This window comes from Microcaecilia unicolor, chromosome 3 (assembly GCF_901765095.1).
Source record: "Microcaecilia unicolor chromosome 3, aMicUni1.1, whole genome shotgun sequence".
NCBI classification, from domain to species: Eukaryota; Metazoa; Chordata; class Amphibia; order Gymnophiona; family Siphonopidae; genus Microcaecilia; species Microcaecilia unicolor.
The window spans coordinates 285456492-285480115 of NC_044033.1; the positions used below are offsets into that span (position 1 = coordinate 285456492).

The 23624-nt window shown below is 48.3% G+C and overlaps 1 protein-coding gene across 4 annotated transcripts in view; it reads left to right on the top strand.

Annotated features, from left to right (window-relative positions):
* B3GALNT2 (beta-1,3-N-acetylgalactosaminyltransferase 2) overlaps window positions 1-23624 on the top strand; it is a 362190-nt gene that overhangs the window by 35394 nt on the left and 303172 nt on the right. For all 4 annotated transcript variants that reach the window (XM_030198137.1, XM_030198139.1, XM_030198138.1 and 1 more), the window contains exon 4: window positions 7013-7206. In XM_030198137.1, coding sequence (XP_030053997.1) covers window positions 7013-7206 — 194 coding nt within the window. The remainder of the gene's footprint in view (window positions 1-7012; window positions 7207-23624) is intronic.

Here is a 23624-nt window from a genome sequence, read left to right on the forward strand (position 1 = left end):
CTTAATGTTTGCAAAATTAGTACCTTGTGCGCATAATTTAAGATTCGAAAGATAATCACTCTAGGTCTGCCCGATCCTTCTCGCCGCTGTCCCAGTCTATGGGCTCTCTCCACCCGGAGAGATCCTGCTAGCTCTGCACTTTCAAGTGCTTTGGGCAGCCAGTTTTCTAGAAAGGCGCACAAGTTCCGCTCGGATAGAGACTCCGGTAGCCCCACTAGGCAAAGATTATTCCTCCGGGAGCGATTCTCGAGATCTTCTAGCTTCGCCTCCACTTCTGTGAGTCGCGCCTGTAAACGAGGTTGCTCCTCCGACACTTTTAAAATGTCTTCCTCCGCCTGCCCCACTCTTTGCTGCACCACTTGTAGCTCTGTTATCATCTTTGTATGCCTCTTATCTAATTCTTCCAATTTGTCCAATATGAGTTGCAGTTTCACACCCACCGCCTGCTCGACCGCTGCCTTTACCTCTTCTCTGATCTCCGCCGCCCACAGAGAGCTGGGCGATGGTGACGGCGGTGAAACCCTGTCCGCCATTTTGTTCTCAGTGGCGCGTTTTTTTTTTCTTTCGGCTCTTTTCGGACCGTTTTGGATGTCATCTGTATCGCCTCTATTTCTTTTGACTTCCTGAGCAGTCACTGGAGACCCTCATTACAAGCCGCTTGTTGCACTCGGCGGGGAGCGGGGTTATGCGAATGCAGATTATCTGGGGCGCCCTGGAGCACTTCTTTCCTGCGTCTTCACTGCTCCATACCCCCACCGGAAGTCCAAATACAAAGTTTTTAAAAGTTACTTGAAAGTTCTGAATGATGGTTCACTACAACTACACATGTAAATGAGCAGTTTCTGGCTAAGTGGCATTCTATAAGTATAGATGTAATGGCATATTCTTTGCAGGGACTACATACTAATGGTTATGGATTATAAAATGTTATAATCTATGCCAGTGACATAGCTACAAGTGGGCCTGGGCCTACCCATTTTGGACTCAGGCCCATCCAAAATTGCAGTTCGTAAGCCCCACCAGGGAAGATAGAGTATCCTGATAGTGAGGTTGCAAAAGAGATTGTAGTAGATCGGGTATCTTTAAATAACAATAAAAATCAGACAAAAGATTGCCAATTAATACTGTCAAGTACTAAGCATGATGTACTTAGGAACAACAAACATAGTTTGAAATGTCTATATGCGAATGCCAGGAGCCTAAGAAATAAGATGGGGGAGTTAGAATATATTGCACTAAATGAAAAATTAGATATAATAGGCATCTCTGAGACCTGGTGGAAGGAGGATAACCAGTGGGACACTGTCATACCGGGGTACAAATTATATCGTAGTGATAGGGTGAATCGGATTGGTGGAGGGGTAGCATTGTATATTAACGAGAGCCTTGAATCAAATAGATTGAAAATTCTGCAGGAAGCAAAACACTCCTTGGAATCACTGTGGATTGAAATTCCATGTGCAAAGGGGAAAAGGATAGTGATAGGAGTGTACTACCGTCCGCCTGGCCAGGACGAACAGACGGATGCGGAAATGTTAAAGGAAATCAGGGACGCAAACAAACTGGGCAACACAATAATAATGGGGGATTTCAATTACCCGCATATAGACTGGGGTAATGTAACATCTGTACACGCAAGGGACATAAGATTTCTTGATGAAATCAAGGACAGCTTCATGGAACAGCTAGTTCAGGAGCCGACAAGAGAAGGAAAAATACTAGACTTAGTCCTTAGTGGTGCTCATGATCTAGTGCAGGGGGTAACGATACGAGGGCCGCTTGATAACAGTGATCATAATATGATCGGTTTTGATATTGGCATTGAAGGAAGTGAAACTAGGAAATCAAGTACGCTAGCGTTTAACTATAGAAAAGGTGATTACGACAAAATGAGAAAAATGGTGAAAAAAAGACTGAAAGGAGCAGCTCGCAGAGTAAAAAACTTGCATCAGGCGTGGATGCTGTTTAAAAACGCCATCCTGGAGGTTCAGGACAAATATATTCCACGTATTAGAAAAAAGGGAAAAAAGACTAAACGTCAGCCGGCGTGGCTAAACAGTAAGATAAAGGAAATCATTAGAGCCAAAAAACAATCCTTCAGAAAGTGGAGAAGAGAACCAACTGAAAGTAACAGGATAGATCATAAGGAATGCCAAGCCAAATGCAAAGCGGAGATAAGGAGGGCAAAAAAGGACTTTGAGAAGAAATTAGCGTTGGAAGCAAAAATACATAGTAAAAACTTTTTTAGATACATTAAAAGCAGGAAACCGGCCAAAGAGTCGGTTGGGCCGCTGGACGAAAATGGTGTTAAAGGGGCGATCAAGGAGGACAAAGCCGTAGCGGAGAAATTAAACGAATTCTTTGCTTCGGTCTTCACCGAGGAGGATTTGGGGGGGACACCGGTGCCGGAAAGAATATTTGAAGCGGGGGAATCGGAGAAACTAAACAAATTCTCTGTAACCTTGGAGGATGTAATGGGTCAGTTCAGCAAGCTGAAGAGTAGTAAATCACCGGGACCTGATGGTATTCATCCCAGAGTATTAATAGAACTAAAAAATGAACTTGCGGAGCTACTGTTAGAAATATGCAATCTGTCCCTAAAATCGAGTGTAATACCGGAAGACTGGAGGGTAGCCAATGTTACTCCGATTTTTAAGAAGGGTTCCAGAGGAGATCCGGGAAATTATAGACCGGTGAGTCTGACGTCGGTGCCGGGCAAGATGGTGGAGGCTATTATTAAGAATAAAATTGCAGAGCATATACAAAAACATGGACTGATGAGACAAAGTCAGCACGGATTTAGTGAAGGGAAGTCTTGCCTCACCAATCTAATGCATTTTTTTGAGGGGGTAAGCAAACATGTGGACAATGGGGAGCCGGTTGATATTGTATATCTGGATTTTCAGAAGGCGTTTGACAAAGTGCCGCACGAAAGACTCCTGAAGAAATTGCAGAGTCATGGAATCGGAGGTAGGGTATTATGGATTAAGAACTGGTTGAAAGATAGGAAGCAGAGAGTAGGATTGCGTGGCCAGTATTCTCAGTGGAGGAGGGTAGTTAGTGGGGTCCCGCAGGGGTCTGTGCTGGGTCCGTTGCTTTTTAATGTATTTATAAATGACCTAGAGATGGGAATAACTAGTGAGGTAATTAAATTCGCCGATGACACAAAATTATTCAGGGTCGTCAAGTCGCAGGAGGAATGTGAACGATTACAGGAGGACCTTGCGAGACTGGGAGAATGGGCGTGCAAGTGGCAGATGAAGTTCAATGTTGACAAGTGCAAAGTGATGCATGTGGGTAAGAGGAACCCGAATTATAGCTACGTCTTGCAAGGTTCCGCGTTAGGAGTTACGGATCAAGAAAGGGATCTGGGTGTCGTCGTCGATGATGCGCTGAAACCTTCTGCTCAGTGTGCTGCTGCGGCTAGGAAAGCGAATAGAATGTTGGGTGTTATTAAGAAGGGTATGGAGTCCAGGTGTGCGGATGTTATAATGCCGTTGTATCGCTCCATGGTGCGACCGCACCTGGAGTATTGTGTTCAGTACTGGTCTCCGTATCTCAAAAAAGATATAGTAGAATTGGAAAAGGTACAGCGAAGGGCGACGAAAATGATAGTGGGGATGGGACGACTTTCCTATGAAGAGAGGCTGAGAAGGCTAGGGCTTTTCAGCTTGGAGAAGAGACGGCTGAGGGGAGATATGATAGAAGTGTATAAAATAATGAGTGGAATGGATCGGGTGGATGTGAAGCGACTGTTCACGCTATCCAAAAATACTAGGACTAGAGGGCATGAGTTGAAGCTACAGTGTGGTAAATTTAAAACGAATCGGAGAAAATTTTTCTTCACCCAACGTGTAATTAGACTCTGGAATTCATTGCCGGAGAACGTGGTACGGGCGGTTAGCTTGACGGAGTTTAAAAAGGGGTTAGATAGATTCCTAAAGGACAAGTCCATAGACCGCTATTAAATGGACTGGAAAAATTCCTCATTTTTAGGTACAACTTGTCTGGAATGTTTTTACGTTTGGGGAGCGTGCCAGGTGCCCTTGACCTGGATTGGCCACTGTCGGTGACAGGATGCTGGGCTAGATGGACCTTTGGTCTTTCCCAGTATGGCACTACTTATGTACTTATGTACTTATGTAACTCTTCCTCCGTTGGCCAGAACATTCCCCTATGCTCTGCAATCGATAGCACTGTCTACGTGCTGCCTTGCTGGCCCCCTGCACATGCTTGGCACAACAGTGGCCTGTGGATAGTGTCGCTGACTGCAGAAAAGAGGGAAGTGTTCTCACCATTGGAGGAGGAGCTCTTCAGCTGGCAGGTCTTGGGGACCCCCACCAGCCACAGCAAGGGTGGAATTCTGGTGGCAGGGCTTGGGAATCCCTGCCAGCTCAGGCATTTATAATTTCAGTTGGGAGTCACTGGAGGGGGTGGAGAGGGAGTCAGAAAAATGTTGGGCCCACTTACTTTGGGTTCAAGCCCACCCAAAATTGCAGATCTGGCTATTCTACTGTGGTCTTTTGCAATCTAGGCACAAGTATTTTCATCTGCTTTATTGCTGGTCTAAGTATTTGCACCTTACAGAGAGGCACATTTTCACCCACTTGCTTTAGTATTATGTAGTAACTAGTAAAACAGGCCCATTTCTGACACAAATGAAACGGGTGCTAGCAAGGTTTTCCTTGGAGTGTGTATGTTTGAGAGAGAAAGTGTGTGTGTGAGCGAGTGAGAGAGAGACAGACAGAGTGTGTGTGTGTGTGTGTTTGTGTCAGAGAGAAAGTGTGTGAGAGACAGACAGGGCCGTGCCTAGGGTCTCTGGCGCCCCCCTGCAGACTATTAGTTGGCGCCCCCTCCCCCGTGAAAACGATCGCTCACCACTTGCCACACTGAAAGGAATTGTCAGCAATATTCTTAGAAACAAATTGCTGTACATTGCAAAATAAGATAGCAGATGTAAATTCTCCAAACGCTAAAATGAAAATAAAATGATTTTTTTCTACCTTTGTTGTCTGGTGACTTTCTTTTTCTGATCATTCTGATTCTGCTGCTATCTGTCCTCTTAACTCCGTTTCCAGGGCTTCCTTTCCATTTATTTCTTTACTTTCCTCCTTTCTTCTTCATTTCTTGCTCTATATCCATTTCCAGCAATTTCTCCTCTCTCCCTGGGTCCTGCCCTCCCATCCATGTCCATCCTTGTCCCTCTCTGCCCTTCCCTCCTCCATCCATAGCCAGCAATCCTCCTCTCTCCCCTCCCCTCCATTTCCAGCAATTTGTCCTCTCCCTGGGCTCTGTCCTCCCATCCATGTCCATCCTTGTCCCTCTCTGTCCTTCCCTCCTCCATCCATAGCCAGCAATCCTCCTCTCTCCCCTCCATTTCCAGCAATTTGTCTTCTCCCTGGGCTCTGTCCTCCAATCCATGTCCATCCTTGTCCCTCTGTGCCCTTCCCTCCTCCATCCATAGCCAGCAATCCTCCTCTCTCCCCTCCCCTCCATTTCCAGCAATTTGTCTTCTCCCTGGGCCCTGTCCTCCCATCCATGTCCATCCTTGTTCCTCTCTGCCCTTCCCTCCTCCATCCATAGCCAGCAATCCTCCTCTCTCCCCTCCCCTCCATTTCCAGCAATTTGTCCTCTCCCTGGGCTCTGTCCTCCCATCCATGTCCATCCTTGTCCCTCTCTGCCCTTCCCTGCTCCATCCATAGCCAGCAATCCTCCTCTCTCCCCTCCCCTCCATTTCCAGCAATTTGTCCTCTCCCTGGGCCCTGCCGTCCCATCCATGCCTCTCTGCCCTCCCATCCATGCCTCTCTGCCCTTCCCTTACCTCAGCTCTGCACCCTGGGCCTTTAAATCTTTTACCTCTGGTCGCAGCAGCGTCAGTGACAGCGCTGCCGACGTCTCCCTTCCCTTTGCGCTGGTTGGTTCCCTCAGTGTCCCACCTTCTTCTGACGTCAGTGACAGCGGGACACTGAGGGAACCAACCAGCGCGAAGGGAAGGGAGACGTCGGCAGCGCTTTCACTGACGCTGCCGCGACCAGAGGTAAAAGATTTAAAGGCCTCGGCGGCACGGAGCTCTGGTAAAAGTACCGTGGCGGCGCCCTCCAGAGGTCGGCGCCCTCCTGCGGAGCTTACCCCCCGCTTGCCATATCAGCACGGCCCTGGAGACAGAGTGTATGTGTGTGTGAGAGTGAGTGTGTGAGAGAGTGTATGTGAGAGACAGAGTGTGTGTGTGGGTGGGCTCCAAGTTCCATGACCCCCTCCCTCCCTCCCTCCCCTCAGAGTTCCAGGCCCCCCTTCCATCCGAGATGCGAGATGCAGGCCCCCCTCCCTCCCTCTCCTCTCCCTCTTTCTCCTCCCCCTCTCTCTCCTACCCTCCGAGTTCTTGGCCCCCCCTTCCCTCCGAGTTCCATGCCCCCTCCCTCTCCTCCCCAGCGTGTTCCATGCCCCCCTTTCCTTGGAGTGTGTATGTTTGAGAGAGAATGAGCGAGAGAGAGACAGACAGAGTGTGTGTCAGACAGAGTGTGTGTGTGAGTCTGTGTGTGAGAGAGAGTGTATGTGAGAGACAGAGTGAGTGTGTGTGTGTGAAAGTGAAGCCTTCAAGCCTTGAAGCATTCGTGCGCTCTGTAAGGCTCCATCTCCTCAATTGACGACACGTAGTTCCGGAACGTTGCAGGAATGCTTCAAGGCTTGAAGGCTTCACTTTCTCGGCTTCAGAACATTGGAGGTGCATTTTATTATATAGGATGTAGTACGTGTCAACTGTTAATTATGGAATAGGTTTTAAATTGGTGCTTTCCTAGTTTCTAAATCTAGGTGCCCCCTTATAGAATTACCCTCATGGTGGTGCCTTGGAAGAAAAGACATGACATTTGGGCTGCTATGGTTTTGCCAGCTGGATAATTGGTGTGTAATTGCTAAGCCCTGATTTTGTTTCTTCCTTCTTTTTATAAATGCATTCCCATCTCCTCTTTATACCAGTCCATGTTTCATCTCGTACTTTTTTCCAAATTTGCAGTTCTGAAGCAGGAGATGGAAGTATTTATTATACCTGAAGCCGCATCCTCAGTGTTATCAGAGGACAGAGCTGTAAGCGTAAATTTCCGTGTCCTCTATCCTATCATCATCACCAGACTTGGGGTCTTCCAGGATAATAGCATTGTTGGTTTTGAGAGGAATATCACAGTAAAAGTCTACCAAGCAGAACATGAGGTATTTACTTCTTTAAGTGGACCGTGCTATGTATGTTCAGTTCATTCAAAGTAAAAAAAAAAAAATGTGCAAAAAACAAATTTGTATGTTGTAAAGAGAGAAATGGAAAAGTATTCAAATTAAGGGTATAAACTGGGAATTGGATGCTACGTATGAAATATGTTATTGTTATGTCTTCAGTCATTCCAGCATGTACTAATCATTCTAATTGGTCAGAATAATCTATTTCTCTTTATTAAGGGGCCTTTTTACTAATTTGCTGGAACGTTTTGTAGTTACCATGGCTTAAGAGCCAAATTTAAAATGTGGTAACGTCAAAATCTTTGTGTTAACTGTTGGTGGTATGCCCAGCATTTTCCATTCAGGTAATGCAGAGAAAAAAAAATCTTAGTGCACATTAATTGAATGGTAGATAATGTAGTACAGTTATTCGGGTGACATTAACTGCTATTTGCAGTAACTACCTGCCCATTCCCTACTTCCTTCTGTGTTAGGCAGGTGGAGGGCATTTCTATAACAGGAGGCATGGTAGGATTCTTTTCTATAAAGAAAAGTGGAGGGGCATAATTGAAAAGGACGCCCAAGTTTTTCTGAGGACATCCTCGCAGGACGTCCCCATGAAGGGGCGGGGAAACCCATATTATTGAAACAAGATGGACGCCCATCTTTCGTTTTGATAATACGGTCGGGGACGCCCAAATCTGGAAATTTAGGTCGACCTTAGAGATGGTCAACTTTAGAGATGGTCATCCTTAGACTTGGTTGTTTCTGATTTTCGGTGATAATAGAAACTGAGGACGCCCATCTCAGAAATGACCAAATCCAAGCCCTTTGGTCGTGGGAGGAGCCAGCATTCGTAGGTCACTGGTCCCCCTGACATGCCAGAACACCTACCGGGCACCCTAGGGGGCACCGCAGTAGACTTCAGAAATTGCTCCCAGGTGCATAGCTCCCTTACCGTGTGTGCACAGCCCCTCAACCCCCCCCCCAAACCCACTCCCCGCAACTGTACACCACTACCATCGCCCTTATGGGTGAAGGGGAGCACCTAGATGTGGGTTTTGGAGGGCTCACATTTACCACCACAAGTGTAACAGGTAGGGGGGGTATGGGCCTGGGTCCGCCTGTCTGAAGTGCACTGCACCCACTAAAACTGCTCCAGGGACCTGCATACTGCTGCGATGGACCTGAGTATTACATTTGAGGCATAGAGGCTGTCAAAAAATATTTTTAAAGAATTTTTTTGAGAGTGGGAGGGGGTTAGTGACCACTGGGGGAGTAAGAGGAGGTCATCCCCGATTCCCACCGGTGGTCATCTGCTCAGTTCGGGCATCTTTTCGTGGCTTGCTTGTAACAAAAAAAGGACCAAGTAAAGTCGTCCAGGTGCTCGTCAGGGTTGCCCTTCTTTTTTCGATTATGAGTCGAGGACGTCCATGTGTTAGGCACGCCCAAGTCCCGCCTTCGCTATGCTTCCAACACACCCTAGAGAACTTTGGTCGTCCCCGTGATGGAAAGCAGTTGAGGACGTCCAAAATCGGCTTTCGATTATGCTGATTTGGGCGACCCTGTGAGAAGGACATCCATCTTTCGATTTGTGTTGAAAGATGGGCGTCCTTCTCTTTCGAAAATAAGCCTGATAGGCACCTATTTCCTTCATTGAATATTACTGTAACCAGGTATATGCATACACAAATGTTAGGTGGGAGCACGTTTGCCAGCCCTAGACCAGGTGCAAGTGTTAGCACTTAATTGCCACATGTTTGGTATGGGGCTCACATGTTTGAGCCCCACCCAAACTCGACCATGTATATGCCCCTCTTGCAAATACACACTATTTACAAAGGGATAGATATTCAGCTAGTGGTGGTGAGTTTGTTTTATTTTTTTTAACTGCCAATGGCATTATCCCCAGATATTCAGTTCTGGGCCGTGTCCCTGAACAATCATTGAATATCTGGGTTTATGTGTCCGGCACATTCAGCATTTAACCACCTACACCGCCTATAAGTACATATAAGTACATAAGTAATGCCACACTGGGAAAAGACCAAAGGTCCATCGAGCCCAGCACCTGTACATGACAGCGGCCAATCCACGCCAAGGGCACCTGGCAAGCTTCCCAACGTACAAACATTCTATACAAGTTATTCCTGGAATTGGGGATTTTTCCCAAGTCCATTTAGTAGTGGTTTATGGACTTGTCCTTTAAGAAACCGTCTAACCCCTTTTTAAACTCTGCCAAGCTAACCGCCTTCACCACGTTCTCTGGCAATGAATTCCAGAGTTTAATTATGTGTGACAAGGCGGTGGCCGTAGCTAGAAGGTTGTTAGGCTGTATAGAGACCAGCAGAAGAAAGGGGGTGTTGATGCCCCTGTATAAGTCGTTGGTGAGGCCCCACCTGGAGTATTGTGTTCAGTTTTGGAGGCCGTATCTTGTTAAGTATGTAAAAAGAATTGAAGCGGTGCAAAGAAAAGCTACGAGAATGGTATGGGATTTGCGTTACAAGACATATGAGGAGAGACTTGCTGAACTAAACTCTGGAGGAAAGGAGAAACAGGGGTGATATGATACAGATGTTCAAATATTTGAAAGGTATTAATCCGCAAGCGAACCTTTTCCGGAGATGCGAAGGCGGTAGAATGAGAGGACATGAAATGAGATTGAAGGGGTCAGACTCAAGAAAAATGTCAGGAAGTATTTTTTCACGGAGAGAATAGTGGATGCTTGGAATGCCCTCCAGCTGGAGGTGGTGGAAATGAAAACGGTAACGGAATTCAAACATGCGTGGGATAAGCATAAAGGAATCCTGTGCAGAAGGAATGGATCCTCAGGAGCTTAGTCAAGATCAGGAGGCGGGGCTGGTGGTTGGGAGGTGGGGATAGTGCTGGGCAGACTTATACGGTCTGTGCCAGAGCCGGTGGTGGGAAGCGGGACTACTACTACTACTACTATTTAGCATTTCTATAGCGCTACAAGGCGTACGCAGCGCTGCACAAACATAGAAGAAAGACAGTCCCTGCTGAAAGAGCTTACAATCTAATAGACAAAAAAATAAAAATAAAAAATAAAGTAATCAAATCAATTAATGTGAACGGGAAGGAAGAGAGGAGGGTAGGTGGAGGCGAGTGGTTACAAGTGGTTACGAGTCAAAAGCAATGTTCCATATCATCATGCTGATCAATCCATAGACTGGTGGGTTGTGTCCATCTACCAGCAGGTGGAGATAGAGAGCAAACTTTTGCCTCCCTATATGTGGTCATGTGCTGCCGGAAACTCCTCAGTATGTTCTCTATCTCAGCAGGTGGTGGTCACACACAGCAGCAGCTCTGGCTAGGCCTCCAAGCCTAATTTTTAGGTTTTGTTGAGTGCCTGGGGTTGAGGGCTCTTTTGAGCAAGTGCAAACCTGGTGGTGCCAGGTCCCTCCTTTTCTCCCCCCTCCCGCTGGCTCCGTAAAAAAAAAAAAAAAAAAAAAAATTTTTGAACGTCCTTAAAGGCGTTTATTTCGACGTTTATTTAAACGTTCATTGCAGCTACTCACTGGGACACCAGGTCGTTACAGCTCGGAGCGGAAAGCAGGTAATTTTTACCTTTTTATAGCGGGCAGGGGATTCCCCGATTTATCTCCACGTGGCATATGGCGTCGCAGGGCGAGGGCGTAAAGAGTCGCTCCCCGGATCGCTTGAGCGCTTCTAGAGGGGATGCGGGGGTCTTAAAGCCTGATTCGCCCTTGTTGGGTGACAGTTTCGTGACCGATGAATGTCCCGGTCCTTCATCTGGCGTGGCGGTTTTTCCCGCCATAAACGCCCATCCCCCGCTCCTCGCCTCCGCCATCTTGGCCGGCCACGCGGCTCGGACGGCTTCTTCTTGGGCCGCCCTTGAGGTTGGAGACATTAATGCCATGAACGCCCTTAATTTGGGCGACGGCACCAAAGCGGCTAAAGTTAAGCGCCGCTCTTCCCGCGCGGCTCCTTCGCGGAGTGTCGCGCCGGACGCCATTTTGGATGCGCAGCATGTCTCTCCCCCGCTCTTGCGAGCGCCGGTTGAGGGTGCGTCTAGGGCTGTTGCCCAGGCTGCGGAAGTGCACAGTCTGGGGGGTTTCTCCCCCGAGTTTGTTTTGCTGCTGCATCAGGCCTTCCTTATGCAAAACGCTGCCCCTGCTCCCTCGTCTGGTAAAGAGGTTGAGGTTCCCAGAGGTAAACGCCCTCGGGTTGATTCCCAGGCCTTGGAGGACTTTGTCTCCTCCGATGTAGATGAGGGCAGCGTATCTGAGTTCTCCCAACGGTCCTTTGCGGATTCCTTGGAGGAGACGGATCCCCGCGGCTCTTTAGCTCAGAGGATTTGCCCAACCTGTTAGTGCAGGCCATGGGCATTTTGAAGATTTCCTCTCCGGAGGACGTCTCTCCCTCAGCCCCTGTTGGCTCTGCCATTATGCTGGGGGCGAAACGCCCGCCTAGAACCTTCCACGTGCATGATGCCATGCACACCTTAATTTCGGCTCAATGGGATGTCCCGGAAGCGAGCCTTAAAGTGGCTAGGGCTATGTCCCGCCTCTATCCTTTGCCTGAAAGTGAACGTGAGGCCTTTCTGTGGCCTACCGTGGATTCTTTAATCACTGCGGTGACTAAGAAAACGGCGTTGCCAGTGGAAGGTGGCACGGCCCTAAAGGACGCCCAAGACAGAAGATTGGAGGCGGCCTTAAGGTCGTCCTTTGAGGCGGCTGCTTTAAGTTTGCAGGCCTCAGTTTGCGGCTCCTATGTGGCTAGGGCGTGCCTGACTATGGTGCAGCGGGCTTCCCCCTCGGATCATTCCTTGAGGGCTGATTGGCCGGCCCTGGAATCGGGCTTAGCCTATTTGGCAGACTTGCTGTATGATGTCTTGAGAGCCTCAGCTAAAGGCATGGCTCAGACAATCTCTGCGCGGCGGTGGCTTTGGCTGAAGCATTGGTCTGCTGACCACGCCTCTAAATCCCGCCTGGCTAGATTGCCTTTTAAAGGCAAGCTGCTCTTTGGGGTCGAGCTGGACAAGATCGTGACCGATCTCGGCACGTCTAAGGGCAAGAAGTTACCAGAGGTCAGGGCTCGGGCTAGTACTCGCCCTGGTACCTCCAGAGGACGGTTTCAGGAAGCCCGTCGGTACCGCCCGGGCAGGTCGGGCTCCTCTGCCCCCTCTTCCTTCAAGAGGAACTTCTCCCTCAAGCAGCATTCCTTTCGCAGAGACCGCCGTCCCGGAGGTGCTCCCTCCGGTCCTCCCCCAGGGTCTCGTACCCAATGACGGGGCCTTGGTCCACGCCCCAGTGCAGATTGGAGGACGGCTGTCCTCGTTTATGGGCGAGTGGACCACAATAACTTCAGACGCTTGGGTGCTGGAAGTCATCAGAGACGGCTACAAGCTAGAGTTCTGCCGACCCTTAAAAAACGGGGTTGTGGACGTCACCACCCGAAATGGCTGCCTGAGCCACGAGCTCCGATCAGCCCCAAACAATCAGTAAACCCACTGCATGAAAAACAAGCAAACGCGACTGAGAAACGCAAGAAAACAGCATTTAAAACCAAGGGTAAGCGAAAGATGCTTACCTCGAAAGCCCCAGCAGTCGACTTACAAACATTCGCGTATACGGGCCCAGCCGCGAGTTCAAGCACGCCAGCTCTCGAACAGCGCCAATCCGAGTCCCGAGGGGGGAGTCCCCCGCCGCTCTCCCCGTCGCTATTCGCCACGGGGGAGGGACGGATCCAGGAAGATACAAATATGCAGGAAATACGGGGCTGGTTGCAGGAGATAAAAACGGAAATAATAACGGCAGTGCGGGCAGACATCGCCGCGATGGGGGCGGAGCTACGCGGAGAAATAGGCGCGCTGGGCCTACGAGTAACTGAAATAGAAGACCGCCTGGAGGAACAAACAGACTTAATCCAGACACTCGACTCCCAGCACCGCGAGGCCCGACAAGATACCCAGCAAGTCTGGGACAAAATAGAAGATCTTGAAAATCGGAGCCGCCGATGCAATGTGCGATTTAGGGGTCTGCCAGACACACCACACTATACAGATTGTGAACAGACAGTTCAAAAAATTGTGAGTGCGCTGCTCCAGAACATTCAAATCACAAGAGACCCTGCTACAATCCAACTGGTGAGGGCCCACAGAGCTTTAGGAACTTTAACATCAAACCGCCCAAAAGATATTATTGCATGCTTCAGCGATTTTAAATTAAAAGAACAAGTCATGCAGGCATCGCGCTCCACGCCAGGATTTGAATGGGACACATACCATATTGAATGTTACCAAGACCTGGCGGCGGCTACTTTGAAAAGAAGGGCAGAACTCCGACCCTTCACGAAATTTTTGACAGACAAGGGGATTAAATATCGCTGGGGCCACCCTTTTGTGCTGCGATTTTACAAGGAGGGGAAGCAATGCCAAATACGAGATATCGCAGAGGCAACGCATATCTTTCCTGAAGCAGGCCCCAGCGGAGACATCAATACTCCCAGGAAACGTATACCACTAACTGGAGATAGACCAAGATGGCAGCGGGTCACAGCGGGAAAAGGACGACTACAGCGACAACACTCTGATACCCAGCTACGAAGACCCGAAGACAAAGCAAAGAAGTGACTGGAGGAACGGACACAACAAAAGCTGATTCCAAACATAAGTTACAAGAAACTGACTGTAAGATTGAACAATGTAAGGTGATGACATTTAATATGTAAAGGGGAAAAAAAAAAAAAAAAAATGCCTTTCAGTTGCGCAATTAACACTTCACATTACTTTGCCCAAAGCAGTGGGGCCCAAATTGTTAATTGATAATATGTGGGTGGGTGGGTCACTTCCCTCTATGACACCCTTGTGCTTTGGATACGAGGATGTCTTAAAGGGGGAGGGGAGGGTAAAAGAGTTTCTAGTTGGGGAGAGATTAGTTCAGATTCGACATTACCTGAAGGTTAGAGAGCAGGACTTTCAAGAGGGAATAGACCAGAGGATTGGGAATAGAGGAGGGACAAAAGAGATTGTCACACAGTTGAGATGAGTATTGTTAAATGCATGACCCTTAATGTAAAGGGACTTAATTCACCAGGAAAGAGACATCTTATGATTCAGGAGATAAAACGCCTCCATGCTGATATAACGTTTATTCAAGAGACCCATTTACTACAGGAGGCAGAGCGGCTGTGTAGTAACATGAGATCACAGCAAATATTTTTTGCATCAAGTCTCACAGAAAGGAAAAAAAACGGAGTCCTGATAGCATTATCCAATAAATACCCCTGGCAAGTGCAAAGGATAGTAAGGGACAAAGGGGGTAGATACCTATTGATGATTGTAAAAGTGGAAGGAGAGGTGTTGACACTTTTAAATATATATGCCCCCAATGACCAACAAGGTGCCTTCTATTCGGACCTATCAGTGCTCCTCTCTAAACATGTTGAAGGGACCCTTTTAATGGGTGGTGATTATAATCTCACACTGCAACCAACACTAGATAATTCTACGCAAGGGATACGCTACTCACAAGCAGATCGATCCCAATTATATAAATTCATGAGACAATGGCAACTAGTAGACATTTGGCGACACAGAAACCCTCAAACTAAAAGCTATACATTTTACTCGGCTGTACACAACTCTCATTCCCGCATAGATTTTTGGATGGGGCACTTGACATTAATGACAAATACAGTGGATATTCAGATATATCCGAGGACATGGTCAGACCATGCTCCAGTAGTCCTTGAGTTGAAATTGAAGGTAATGAGCCCTGGAACGCCACGGTGGCGCTTTAGTGACAAACTATTAGCAGACCCAATCATAGCCGCCAAGATAGAAGCAGATATTAGAGAGCACATTGACATCAATGATAATAATGAAGTATCAGCTGGGATCCTCTGGGAAGGATGTAAGGCCGTGCTCCGGGGAAAAGTTATATCCTTACAAATCCACCTAGAACGACAAGTAAGAGCGAGGACCCAACAAATACACGCGGAATTAAGAGACCTCACTGAACAATGTGCAGGGCGACCGGGGGCGGGAGCTATAATCCTCCGAATACACGCATTACGGACAGAACTTAGGGAAATTCAAATGGCAGAGATAGCAGAGCACCTCCAAAGAGTGAGACAAGCTCATTTCGAATTTGGAAACAAAGCTTCACGGCTACTAGCATTTAAGTTAAAAAAGCACTATACCCATACACAAGTGCCCTCCATATTCAATAGGGAGGGGAAATTATGTATAACAGGAGAAGAGATCAGGACAGTCTTCTCAGACTTTTACACGGCCTTATACAAAACGGAGGGTACTTTAGATGCGCAGGAAGCCCAGAATTATCTTGCAAAGGCGGCCCTACCCACATTGACAATGGTAGAAGCGGAGGCGCTCTCTGCACCGATCACAGCAGATGAGGTGGCGTGGGCCATAAGCGATATGCCTAACGGTAAATCCCCGGGCCCAGATGGATTCACAAACAAATTTTATAAACGGTATAGCAAGCTCTTAATCCCTTTACTAGTCCGAACATTTAATGAGCTTGATACCCAAGAGGAGCTATCCTACACCTGGCGGATAGCAAATGTAGTAGTTTTACCTAAACCCGGAAAGAATCCACAATACTGTGGTTCCTACCGTCCGATCTCCTTGTTAGGATCGGACTACAAGCTTTTTACTAAGATATTGGCTAAGAGACTACAAAGACTCATGCCGAAGCTGGTACAAGAGGACCAGGCGGGATTCATCATGGGAAGGCAAGCAATAGATAACATTCGCAGGGCACTCCACCTGATTCAGGAGGCAACCAATACCAGACAGCCAATGTTGCTCCTGTCATTAGACGCCGAAAAGGCGTTCGATAGGGTCAATTGGGTCTTTATGTTTGCAGTACTAAAGCGAATGGGATTTGTAGGACGGTTTATAGTATGGCTCCAATTATTATATACCCAGCCATTAGCAATACTGAGAATCAATGGAACCAACTCTGACCCAATAACATTAGAACGTGGGACCCGCCAGGGTTGTGCCCTGTCCCCACTGCTGTTTGCACTAACAATGGAGCCCTTGGCCCAATGCATACGACAACATCCACGCATACATGGTCTCCAGGTGGGGCATCTAACACATAAAGTCATGCTATTCGCCGATGATATCTTATTAACAGTGACTAATCCAGGCGAGTCCTTACCATATATATTACAAGAATTGAATCAATACGGCACCATGTCCGGGTTCCGGGTGAATATAGATAAATCTGAGGCTCTGGGATTGGGACTGGCGGCAGGGGACGAAGTCTCACTGCGACAACAATTCCAGATCAAATGGGTCCAGCGGTCCCTCCGATATCTAGGCATTCAATTAACACCCAAATTGTCGGACCTCCATCAAGTTAACTATCCCCAGAAACTTAAAGAATTGTTTCGAGATCTTGACAGGTGGGAGGGGTTAGAGCTGTCCTGGTTGGGACGGGTGGCAGCCATAAAAATGATGATTTTGCCCAAACTTTTATACCTGTTCCTCGCATTACCATTACCAGTACCGAAGGGATTTTTTCGACAACTTAATAGAAAGGTTTTCGCCTATATATGGCAACACAAACCACCACGGGTACGAGCGGTTGTTATGTACCAATCAAAAAAAAGAGGAGGAATGGGAGTCCCAAATTTCGCTCTATACCACCAAGCAGCACAGTTACGAGTATTAGCAGAGTGGAGCACTGGTAGTACTAAATCATGGGTCCAGATGGAACAACACTGGATGGGATTAGCAAACTTACGCTCTATACTGTGGCTACCAAAGAGCCAACTCCAGTCTTATATTAGGAAAGCCCCAATAGCAGTGCAATACCCCTTGCAAACATGGTGGGCGGTTAGGCAAAGGACTCTACCCAATAGACTACATTTTCAACAGATGACAATAAAAACTGCCCCGGGATGTCCGTTGGGGGTAGACAATCCTCTTTATGGCCAATGGGAAAGTAGGGGTCTTATCACGCTAAGTCAACTGTGGGAAGATGACCAAGTAACCCCATTTGAAGAATTACAAGAGGACTATGGATTACCAACCTCTCACCTATTTCACTACCAACGATATAGAGATTATATAAACAAGAAAGCAAAACCAGAACTGATTCGGGAGGAGGTAGATATAGAAAGAGCAATGAGGGCGGGTAGCCATAGGGGTTGTGTGTCTCGCCTATATGGGGCCCTGCTTGCTGATCAGGCTCCAATCCAATACTATATACAACGCTGGGAGCGAGATCTACAGATAACTCTAGATGAGACCCAATGGGAAAAAGCTTTAGAACACATGTTACATGCCTCTGTATCTAGTTCTCTCATTGAAAACAGCTATAAAATATTGTATCAATGGTACTATACTCCAAAGAGATTGGTAAAAATGTATGGGAAGGGGTCTGATCAATGTTGGAGAGGATGTACAATGGTGGGGGACATGGCCCATATTTGGTGGTTCTGTCCTAAGATCCAAACATATTGGACGGAATTGATTGATACGTTTGCTCAAGTGACTGGGGTGCGATATTCAGCTAAGCCTGAGATATGCTTACTACATGTTCGTCCACCTGGAGTGCGCCTTGCTGACCACAGACTTACTTCTATATGGTTTATAGCTGGGAAAATAACATTGGCGGCAGCGTGGAAAAGTACAATGGCACCACCGGTGATCCGGGTGATACATAAGATGGACTACCTCTACCAAATGTCAAAACTGACAGCCTTGAAATCGGGACATATAACAAAATTTAACTTGCTATGGGAGCGCTATCGCACATGGAGAGGGCACAATGGGATAGATCTTGATGCGCCCCACTTGATTGTTCCTAGACTCTGAAAGCGAATAATTGACCACAATACGACTAACCTTCACTAATGAGTAAGAGTTTCTCATGTTAGGTAGAGGGGTAGGGAGGGAGGAGGGAATTTGTTCACTTTCCTGTTATGGGTTATGGAAGTTATATATATGTGTCATATGATTGTGCCATGACAAGTGTTATATATTGTTATTCAAAAATTTCAATAAATATAATTAAAAAAAAAAAAAAAAAACGGGGTTGTACTCTCTCCCTGCAAGTCTCCGGTCAAGCTGTGGCAGTGCAGCAGACCTTGGACAATCTGATCCGCCTGGGGGCGGTCGTTCCGGTGCCAGAAAATCAGCTTGGCAAGGGACGTTACTCCATTTTCTTTGTGATTCCAAAGAAAGGAGGTTCTGTACGGCCTATCCTCGACCTCAAGGGGTCCATTGGGCCTTGAAAGTTCGGCACTTTCGCATGGAGACCCTCCGCTCTGTTATAGCGGCAGTGAAGGCAGGAGAGTTCCTGGCATCCTTGGACATCAAGGAAGCGTACTTGCATATTCCCATCTGGCCTCCTCATCAACGCTTTCTGCGTTTTGCAGTACTGGGCCGACACTTCCAGTTCAGAGCCCTCCCGTTCGGGTTGGCTACTGCTCCGCGGACCTTCTCCAAAGTAATGGTGGTCATCGCGGCCTTCCTGAGGAAGGAAGGAGTTCAAGTCCATCCTTATCTGGACGACTGGTTGATCCAAGCCCCCTCTTATGCAGAGTGCGGCAAAGCTGTGAACCGGGTGGTTGCTCTTTTGAGCTCCCTGAGGTGGATCATCAACTGGGAGAAAAGCCAGCTGCGCCCGACTCAGTCCCTGGAGTATCTGGGAGTTCGATTCGACACCCAAGTGGGCAGAGTGTTCCTGCCAGACAATCGGATTGTCAAGCTTCAGGCTCAGGTGGACTAGTTCCTAGTAGCCTCTCCTATCGGGCTTGGGACTATGTGCAGCTGTTGGGCTCTATGACGGCCACGATGGATGTTGTGCCCTGGGCCAGGGCTCATATGAGACCACTACAACAATCTCTGCTGCTGCGCTGGACTCCGATGTCGGAGGATTATGCTGTGCGCCTTCCCTTGGACCCAGCAGTGCGCAAGGCGCTGAGCTGGTGGACGCAGACAGACAAGTTGTCTGCGGGAATGCCTCTGGTGACCCCGGAGTGGATTGTCGTCACGACAGACGCCTCTTTTATGGGCTGGGGAGCCCACTGCTTGGGAAGGACAGCGCAGGGGCTCTGGTCTCCTGCAGAGGCAAAGTGGTCTATCAACCTCCTGGAACTCAGAGCCATTCGGTTGGTGCTGTTGGAGTTCATCCCGGTACTGGCGTTGAAGCCAGTACGGGTCCTGTCGGACAATGCCACGGCTGTGGCCTATGTCAACCGCCAGGGAGGTACCAAGAGCGCCCCTCTAGCCAAGGAGGCCATGAATCTATGCCAGTGGGCGGAAGTGAACCTGGCACAGCTGTCAGCGGCTCTCTTTGCCGGAGTCATGAATGTCAAGGCGGACTTTCTCAGTCGCCATACCTTGGAGCCCGGAGGGTGGCAGCTATTTGCTCAGGCGTTCTTGGGCATCACGAAGCGCTGGGGCCAGCCGAGCCTAGACCTGATGGCGTCATCGGCCAATTGCCAAGTGCCGCGCTTTTTCAGCAGAGGACGGGACCCTCGCTCCCTGGGAGTAGATGCTCTTCTCCAACAGTGGCCGGCACAAGAGCTTCTCTATGTGTTCCCGCCCTGGCCCATGTTGGGCAGGGTGCTAGACCAGGTGGCAAAGCATCCAGGCCGGATAATCCTGGTGGGTCCAGACTGGCCCAGACGTCCCTGGTATGCGGACTTGATCAGGCTCTCAGTGGTCCATCCTCTGCGGCTGCCAGTGGAGCAGGGCCTGTTGCATAAGGGTCCCGTGGTGATGGAGGATCCCTCCCCCTTTGGTCTTACGGCCTGGCTATTGAGCGGCAGCGTCTGAGGAAGAAGGACTTCTCAGACAAGGTCATCGCCACTATGCTGAGAGCGAGGAAGCGCTCTACTTTTACTGCTTACGCCAGGGTTTGGCGTACCTTTGCAGCGTGGTGAAGCAGGCTCATTTTCTCCATTCACTGCTCCAATTTCTTCAGTGTTGGCATTCCTGCAAGAAGGTCTGGAGAAAGGCCTGTCGCTCAGTTCCCTTAAAGTCCAGGTAGCGGCCCTGGCTTGCTTCAGGGGCCGCCTGAAGGGTGCTTCCCTGGCTTCGCAGCCAGATGTGGTGCGTTTTCTCAAGGGAGTTAAGCACCTGCGCCCTCCTCTGCACTCAGTGGTGCCTGCGTGGAATTTCAACCTGGTGCTAAGAGCATTACAGAAGCCGCCTTTTGAACCCTTGTTGAGGGCATCTCTGAAAGACCTGACGTTGAAAGCAGTCTTTTTGGTGGCTATCACTTCAGCCAGAAGAGTTTCCGAGCTCCAGGCACTCTCATGTCGAGAGCCCTTTCTGCAGTTCACTGAGGCAGGAGTGTCTATTCGCACAGTGCCTTCCTTCCTGCCCAAGATTGTTTCTCGCTTCCATGTGAATCAGCAGCTCTGTCTCCCTTCCTTTCGTAGGGAGGACTACCCAGAGGAGTACTCTGCTCTTAAATATCTGGATGTGAGACGAGTCATCATCAGATACTTGGAAGTGACCAATGATTTCTGGAAATCGGATCATCTGTTTGTCCTGTTTGCAGATCCTCGTAAGGGTCTGCAGGCTGCTAAGCCTACAGTGGCAAGATGGGTCAAGGAAGCCATTGCAGCGGCTTATATGGCTTATATGGCCTATATGGCTTATATGGCCTATACAGCTGAAGGCTCACTCCACTAGAGCTCAGGCGGCCTCGATGGCAGAGGCCGGGTCCGTCTCCTTGGAAGAGATATGCAAGGCGGCAACTTGGGCATCGGCCCATACATTCTCCAAGCATTACCGCTTGACTGTGGCGGCACGGGCGGAGGCCCGGTTTGGAGATTCAGTGTTGAGTTCAGGGATTTCAATGTCCCGCCCTGGGTGAGTACTGCTTCGGTACATCCCACCAGTCTATGGATTGATCAGCATGATGATATGGAAGGTAAAATTATGTATCATACCTGATAATTTTCTTTCCATTAATCATAGCTGATCAATCCATAGCCCCTCCCAGATATCTGTACTGTTTTTATTCTGGTTGCATTTCAGGTTCAAGTTTAGTCTTCAGTTACTTCAGAAAGACTTCGTGTTCAAGTTTTTTCACTTGGATTCTTCAAGAGTTGAGACGAGTTTGTGTTACAGTGAGCTGCTGCATTCCTCTCCCCTCCGTTTTACGGGGCTGGATTGAGACTTAAAATTCTGCCGGCACTCCCTCCCGCTTCGTGCGGTTGTAGGGCAGCTTTGTACCCCTCCCGCTTCAGCGGTGTTAGGGTCAGTCAGCTCCTCCCGCGGTTGCTGTTGCAGGATAAGCCAGATCCCCCCGCATCGGCGGGTGTGCTTTCCCTCCCCCGCTCCGCGGGGATGAGCTGGACGGATTCCCCTCCCCCACTTGTGTGGGGATGAGCTGGGTTAATTCCCCTCCCCCGTTTCGGCGGTGGTGAGCTGGGCAGAGTGTCCCTTCGTGGGTGTAATTCTCTAAGTGCTGAGTCCTGCGGATGGAGCTTTGATATCGACATACTGAGGAGTTTCCGGCAGCACATGACCACATATAGGGAGGCAAAAGTTTGCTCTCTATCTCCACCTGCTGGTAGATGGACACACCCCACCAGTCTATGGATTGATCAGCTATGATTAATGGAAAGAAAATTATCAGGTATGATACATAATTTTACCTTAAAGAGATGGGCTTTCAGTCTAGATTTAAAGGTGGCCAAGTATGGGGCAAGACGTAGGGGCTCAGGAAGTTTATTCCAGGCGTAGGGTGGTTGGGAGGCAGGGATAGTGCTGGGCAGACTTATACGGTCTGTGCCAGAGCCAGTGGTGGGAGGCGGGGCTGGTGGTTGGGAGGCGGGGATAGTGCTGGGCGGACTTATACAGTCTGTGCCAGAGCTGGTGGTTGGGAGGCGGGGATAGTGCTGGGCAGACTTATACGGTCTGTGCCCTGAAGAGCACAGGTACAAATCAAAGTAGGGTATAAACAAAAAGTAGCACATATGAGTTATCTTGTTGGGCAGACTGGATGGACCGTGCAGGTCTTTTTCTGCCGTCATCTACTATGTTACTATGTTGAGTGAAGAAAACTTTTCTCCGATTTGGTTTAAATTTACTACACTGTAGTTTCATCGCATGCCCCCTAGTCCTAGTATTTTTGGAAAGCGTGAACAGATGCTTCACATCCACCTGTTCCACTCCACTCAATATTTTATATACCTCTATCATGTCTCCCCTCAGCCGTCTCTTCTACAAGCTGAAAAGCCCTAGCCTCAGTCTTTCTTCATAAGGAAGTCGTCCCATCCCCGCTATCATTTTAGTCGCCCTTCGCTGCACCTTTTCCAATTCCACTATATCTTTCTTGAGATGCGGCGACCACAATTGAACACAATACTGAAGGTGCGGTCACACCATGGAGCGATGTAATGGCATTATAACATCGTCACACCTGTTTTCCATACCTTTCCTAATAATACCCAACATTCTATTCGTTTTCCGAGCCGCAGCAGCACACTGAGCAGAAGGTTTCAGTGTATTATCGATGACGACACCCAGATCCCTTTCTTGGTCCGTAACTCCTAACGTGGAACTTTGCATGACGTGGCTATAATTCGGGTTCTTTTTTCCCACATGCATCACCTTGCACTTGCTCACATTAAACGTCATCTGCCATTTAGCTGCCCAGTCTCCCAGTCTTGTAAGGTCCTTCTGTAATTTTTCACAATCCTGTCGCTAGTTAACGACTTTGAATAACTTTGTGTCATCAGCAAATTTAATTACCTCACTAGTTAATCCCATCTCTAAATTATTTATAAATATGTTAAAAAGCAGCGGTCCTAGCACAGACCCCTGAGGAACCCCACTAACTACCCTTCTCCATTGTGAATACTGCCCATTTAACCCTACTCTCTGTTTCCTATCCTTCAACCAGTTTTTAATCCACAATAGGACATTTCCTCCTATCCCATGACCCTCCAATTTCCTCTGTAACCTTTCATGAGGTACCTTGTCAAACGCCTTTTGAAAATCCAGATACACAATATCAACCCTAGAACAACATTTAATGTCTTAATTTATAGTCAGTCATTCTAATTAGGATAGCAAGAGAGGAGTCTTCTTGCAGAGTTTTAATTACATTTCATTACTTTCTAAGAGGCAAACTACTTCCATATCATCAAGCAGATGAATCCATAGACTGGTGGGTTGTGTCCATCTACCAGCAGGTGGAGATAGAGAGCAATCTTTTGCCTTTCTATAAGTGGTCATGTGCTACCAGGAAATCCTCAGTATTCTCTCTATCTAGCAGGTGTGTGGTCACACGCAGCAGCTCTGGCTTGGTCTCCAAGCCTATTTACTTAGGCTTTGTTGAGTACCTGGGGTTGAGGGCTCTTCGTGAGCAAGTGCAAACCTGGTGGTGCTAGGTCCCTCCTTTTCTCCCCCCCTCCCGCTGGCTCTG